This window comes from Pteropus alecto, unplaced genomic scaffold (assembly GCF_000325575.1).
Source record: "Pteropus alecto unplaced genomic scaffold, ASM32557v1 scaffold276, whole genome shotgun sequence".
Taxonomy (NCBI): domain Eukaryota; kingdom Metazoa; phylum Chordata; class Mammalia; order Chiroptera; family Pteropodidae; genus Pteropus; species Pteropus alecto.
This window is the reverse complement of record NW_006438074.1, coordinates 3,252,284-3,258,296: the sequence shown is the minus strand read 5'-3', so window position 1 is coordinate 3,258,296 and position 6,013 is coordinate 3,252,284. Positions and strand designations below refer to the sequence as shown.

General features: G+C 36.9%; 2 protein-coding genes across 2 annotated transcripts in view; both read right to left on the bottom strand.

Annotated features, from left to right (window-relative positions):
* The window catches only part of PPP1R36 (protein phosphatase 1 regulatory subunit 36), a 22,455-nt gene extending 21,701 nt beyond the window's left edge, over positions 1-754 (bottom strand). The window contains exon 1 of the mRNA XM_015591939.2: positions 637-754. Within this exon, the coding sequence (XP_015447425.1) occupies positions 637-705 (69 nt within the window). The 5' untranslated portion in view covers positions 706-754. The remainder of the gene's footprint in view (positions 1-636) is intronic.
* A 4,711-nt stretch (positions 755-5,465) lies between these two features.
* The window catches only part of HSPA2 (heat shock protein family A (Hsp70) member 2), a 2,520-nt gene continuing 1,972 nt past the window's right edge, over positions 5,466-6,013 (bottom strand). Inside the window, 1 exon segment of the mRNA XM_006926998.3 lies at positions 5,466-6,013. This exon segment is cut by the window's right edge and continues 38 nt beyond it. Within this exon segment, the coding sequence (XP_006927060.1) occupies positions 5,932-6,013 (82 nt within the window). The 3' untranslated portion in view covers positions 5,466-5,931.

Here is a 6,013-nt window from a genome sequence, read left to right as displayed (position 1 = left end):
AAGAGAGAGGGAAGGGAGGAAGGAGAGGAAGAGAAAGAAGGAAACTTCACTTAGCCTGCACTATCTCAAAGCCCATCCTAGCAACTGACCGATTCACTGGCTCAGACCACAATAAACTGATACCCAGGGCAGCCTCAAGCTTGTAGAGTAGTTAGACACTCCTAACAGGAGGAGCCTGCTCTAACACTGACCCACCCTGCAGAGGAAGTCGACAAAGAACAAGTTGACCCTTACCACCTCTGGTAGCTACCGACCCACTAACTAGCCTTTCCTCTCTGGGATCCCTCTCAGAGTAGGACTGCTTCCTTCGCAGCAGGGCTATTTATTTTGCAACCAACCAATTAGAAGTGGTGAGGTGGAATTTTCGTAAAAAATATCTGCGTAGGGAGCCAGAATCAATTCTGGCCGTTTGCCGAATACACCTGCATAGTTTTGTTTTTGTAGGCAAATATACCCCTGTGTCCGAGTCCACTCATCCAAGGGCATATGCGGCGGCTCCAGTGGGCAGAGGGCAGAGGGGAACAAGGGCGTTCGGGCCCTGCCACGGAGTCGTCTTGGGCTCCGCGGGTCGGGCAGGGGCAGCACTGCCTGCCTTCCACCCGCCGCGCGGGTCAAGGAGACCCAGGCTGCACTTACATCCGGCCCGAAAGCTCCCGGCGTGTCCAACCCCCTCCTCCTCGGAAAAAGTTCCGGCATCTGAAACATGGCCTTCTCTCGGGGCGCCTCACCGCGTCGCCGAGGCAACCGGCCGCCAACGCCCTGAACGCACGGCGCGGAGGTGGGCGGGTGGGGGCGCGGATCTCGCTTCCGCCTGAGGCAAACCCACCTTCCCGCACGCAGCCTTTGCTGTGGTGGCTTGTTGTCGTTTCCATAGCAAAGCTGCCGGTTGTGGGGGGTGGGGGGGTGGTATTTCTTTAGTACACATATTTCCAACCGTGAACTAAATCACTTCACTATTTTCTTTTAATTGGAATAACTAGATTCATTTCCACAAGGCAGATCCAAACTTTAATAGCACAAAATTAAGTTCAAATGCAGGTTGATACTAGGTTGATTTGGGGGAGATGAGGGGAGAAAGCGTGGAAATTGGGTTTTCAAAACTTGATTCTGCTGCATAACTAGATGTGGAATCTAGGACGAGACAGCACTGATCCTATTTCTGAAGATACCCAAATCAGATGTTAGGAGGATTTTCAAGGAGTAGTATGTGTAAATCACGACCCTTAATAAGTACTCAAAATTAGTGTTGCTCAAAGAAACTTGCTTTGTGTCAATGGGTATTCAATTGATATTTTTACATTTACACTTTTGAAATCACGTGTCTTGTAATTCTCTCTTGCAATTGAATTGATATAAAGATTACGGTTCTTTCATTCCCACAGTGATGTAAGCAATGCTAGATGACACTAGATGACTGGGACTGCCTCATATATTCTTTTAATCCCGTTTACTTAGTACAATAGATGCTTAGTAAATAGTTGGTGATTGTATACTCTCATAAACTCCCATAAAAAAGACAATCACTGTTTACAGTGGTATAAAATTGTAATCATCCAGATTTACCTTTTATTCACTTGAGTCCATTGCTAGCAGCTGTTCTGGTTGGCTCAGGCATATAAAAACCCACCTACTTATACACTGGCAGTGCTGCCTTGAGGCTGCCTACAAGATGACTCATTTGAAAAGGAATAGATTTTTTCACCAAGCAGTGCGTATAACTTAGGGTGGGGAGAACAGGGAGAAATAATAAGCTGAAGCTCCAGAGAGGCCTAAGAAAGACCAAGGATTCTGGATGGAATCCATCCACCTCACAAGCATTGTGAGGAAAACCACGCTTCAGCCAATCTCTTCAGTTTATCTCAATGAGTGAAGAAATGCTAATAGAAAACCAAAGATCTTTCACACCTCACCATAGTTTAACTTCAGGCTGTGTAATGTACAAAACTAAGGTAAAAATAAGAGTTGAGAACCCAAAAAAATGACCTACATAAAAAGTTACATGACAAGTTATTTCACACGTGCTAGAGGGATGTAATATTTAAAGGAAAATTTCTATAATTTTGAAGGGAACATCTTATACTTCTGTATTACCAGACTCTAACAAAAGAAGGAATATAAGATTGCTTTTATGACTCTTAATTATTTAAAGTTACCCACTCATTTCTTAAGTTAGAGTTTTCATCAAATAGTTTTTTTAAATGACATTAGAAATTCGCAACCTAAAATGGAAATATAATTTTCCCTTTAAAAAAATTCATGTTATAAAGTAAAAATAAATATTTAATAATTCCAAGTGTCCTATGAGAGAAAGATTTTTTTTTCCTAATTGAAACTTTCCAAGGTTATATAACTAAGAATATACAACACAAAACTAAATTGCTGGTCTCAGATTTTAGGCCCAAGACATTAATCAAATATAATGCATGCTTATATTATGAAAAAGTCATAATGGACATGTTTTCATGGTGTTACAATTCTACCTTTAAAAATGAAAATGTTAAATTAAAGCAGCAATGTCAATATTTTAATTAGCAACTTCATTTTGGGTGCCTTACTTCCAATATTGAATTTACAACCTAATCTATATTGAAGGAAAAGCTATGGCTTCTTATTTGTTCTAAAAGACATTTCAGCATTAAGTACCACCCTATTAAGTTTCAGAAATGCATATACCCTAAAATATTTCCATTCTAAAAGCTATATCAGGAATAAATACTGGGCTTTTTCTAAAGCTCCATACTTTTTCTTTAAAGAATGAAATTCTATCTAATACCAATGCTTAAGGACAGTCCTTTGAAACAATTTTCTCATACCTATCTATAAATTAAAAATACAGAAACAATTGAATATTTGTTGTCCCTTAACCTAAACATATATATTCCTTTAGCAAATGTCTTGAGATGTATGGATTTAAGATTTTTTAAAACTTCAATTTAATTCGTGTTCAAAAGCTCAAGGGAAACATCCATCACAGTAAATTTTAATAAAATATATTCAATTTAAATAGATGAAGGCCTTATCATGGACCTAGTATTTGAGCTTCATAAAAGAAATCTTTTGACTTCATCTAGATAGCCAAGTTGTATTCCTGTTTAAGATTATATAGGACAAATTCTCAAGTCTCCTTGACATACTGCTTAGATGATTTATTAAATATCCTATTATGCATGTTAAGTTTCAATATGGAGCATTACTATCTCCTAATGCACAAATCAAGTTTTAACGAAATTCCATTGTACATATCAAATTAATACCAAAAAATTTAGAGTGAACTTGTTTTGAAATTTCATACATCTCAAATACTATAAACAACCTGTTACATCTTATTCTGACAGATGTCTAGTTTTATTGCCTCAAAACAGGGGCACTATGTTAACCAGACATTCAGGTAAGAATTTAAGTGCCTACTTTGAGAAATGTATTTTTTTAATCCCTTAGTATTCTATATGTACTGCATTTGCTTTAGTCATGACCATTAGTCTCTAATATACTCACTACTTTCAAGTTCAAATGATGCTTAATTATTCCTTAAACTGTAATTTACCCTTGTCCTAACATCAAGTACTTTTTCCACTGTCATTTGACTATGGCTGATCTAACATCTGCTAAGGAGTTCCCAGGGCTTATTCGGTTACCAGTTTCAGCTGACCCCTGGAAACAGTGAATGGCTGCTTTGGTGGCTTTATCTTAATAATATTCAGATCTAGGTAAATTTGAGAAGACAGAAAAATAAAAACCCTCAAGAAGGCTAGGTGTTTTACAAATTACTTTTCAAAAAATAGAAAATGAAGTATCTACATAGACTGATGTTATTGTTATAGCTAGTTGCCAGAGGCCAGGCCACAGAATCAAAGAGACTACCACTAGTAGTCTTTAATGTTTTTAGAAACTAATGTCTTCTAAAGTAAGGTCTAAATGGAATCAGACTCTACCAAATTGCACTTAAAGAAAGACTCCATTATATTTTGAAGTTAAAGCAAGGGATAAACACTTTCGACAAATAAAGGACTAATAAAAGTTTAATAGAATGGGTATTATCTTGGTAAAAAATAATTGTAAACGTCACTCTAAGGCAACTATTGACCTGTTCTGTTAGTACCAAGGCAGCTTATCAAATATTTATGTGACAGTTTGTAGTCAATAAAACACCTTAATGCCTCCTTGCTGTAAACTTTTCACCTGCTTGACACCAGCACTGAAAAACGCAAGTTACCTTCAGTTTTTCAGTGTAAAGAGCAATTACTTTAAAAATTTTAAGTTTATTTTGAAGCAATTTCACAATTGCCTTTCTATCTTCATCCCCCAACCGAAAGAAGACTTGCTTAAAAATATATATATGTACAAAAAATTCAGCTCTTGTGTGAGTGGGTCATTACCAACATCCAATATTTCTAGGCTAATTTGTTCTCTAATTTTTATATTATTTCAAAAGTTAATCTCTCTGCATGATAAAGGGTCCTCTACTAAATTAAAAATATAGCTTCTATAATTCACTGTGATCTTATGAACATCACTTGGAAAGAGATATCAAAATGTCTGTATGTGGTGAAAACATTAGGTTAACTATGCATTTTCCAATCAGCTTTACTGAATTTCTCCCAAGTTCCCCTTATAGAGAAAAAATCAGAACAAAGCAGGAGTGTAATTCCACTGAAAAATAAACATGAACCCCCTTCTCCCAAATATGTGGATTTTAAAGCTTAAGTCCAGGAATAGTGGCTCCCAGAGGGTTACAATAGTCCAATCTGTAACAATCTCAACTCGGATATGTAGGAAAATGAACAAGCTGTATATTAACAAAATATAGGGCTATCTTGCAGTTTCCCTTTATAAAAAGAAATCTATTCTAGTGATTTAAGGCAGGTATTGCAAAAGCATTATGATTCTTAAATCAGAAAAAGACACTATATCATCTCCTATTCCCTAAGAAATTATACCTGCTGGAAACATATCCTTATGAAATTTGCCTTATGCTCATAAGCTGTTTTACTAGAAAATTAAAACAAGTTTGACCAAATTTGGACCCAATATTAAGTGGCGTTAAAGTTTGTCTACTGGCTCTAGTTTCAGGCACTTATATGTCACAGAGAGCAACGTTTTAAACTACTTTGTACTATTATCAGAAGACAACTCCTGCTTCAGCTTTTGTTTAGAAAAAGAATCATTTTACACTTAACTGCAGAATATAGCTTGTATTTTGCTGGACTATTCAGGTGACTGTCACTTGAACAGCCAAGCCTTAGGAGTCTGGGTACACTGGAAGACCCCAGTATGGTTTCTGTATTAAAAGAAGAGAAAAAAAGTTTACCCAGAACTTCTCCCTTAAATTGTTAGTAATTCAAAGCAGGAACCTCATCTGAGAATTAGACAAGATTGAGTTAAATAAATTTCACCTTAATATCCTACTTAGTTAAAGACCAACATATGTAAATACCAAGGGAAAATTAAAAACTCCAAGACAGTAATTTTGAGATCAATTTCAGCTTTACTTTAAATTTGTATTTATGCAATTGCTTGCAAAAAGAATGCCTGTCCTTGACTTTACTGCGATGTTTACTTTCCTTAAAGTAGTGCATAAAAATAAACAATTCAAGCTTCTATATATTTTATTGTTACCAAGCTTCCACAAAACGTGTGCAAACTTCAGGTCTCCCATCTCCAAACTAAGCTAACCAAAACTGCCCAAGTCAGCAAACATGCAAAATGCATTAAAGAGAAACCTCAAATGTTTTTTAAAATCAAACTTTAGAACTAACCTTTTACAATTAAACTAAGTTATGGTATCTTTCCTTTCATATGCATACACCGGACTAACGACTTCCAACAACAGATCTGTACTTGGCACAAGGACATTTCAAAAAAGAAACAAAAATAAAAGGAAAAAAAAAAATAAAGAGAGGAAAAGAGGTTTACGCTGACTCGAGTGCAAGCTTAGTCCACTTCCTCGATGGTGGGTCCCCCGGAGGCTCCAGACCCGCCGCCGCCGGGGCCGCCTTGGTAAAGTGCTGATATG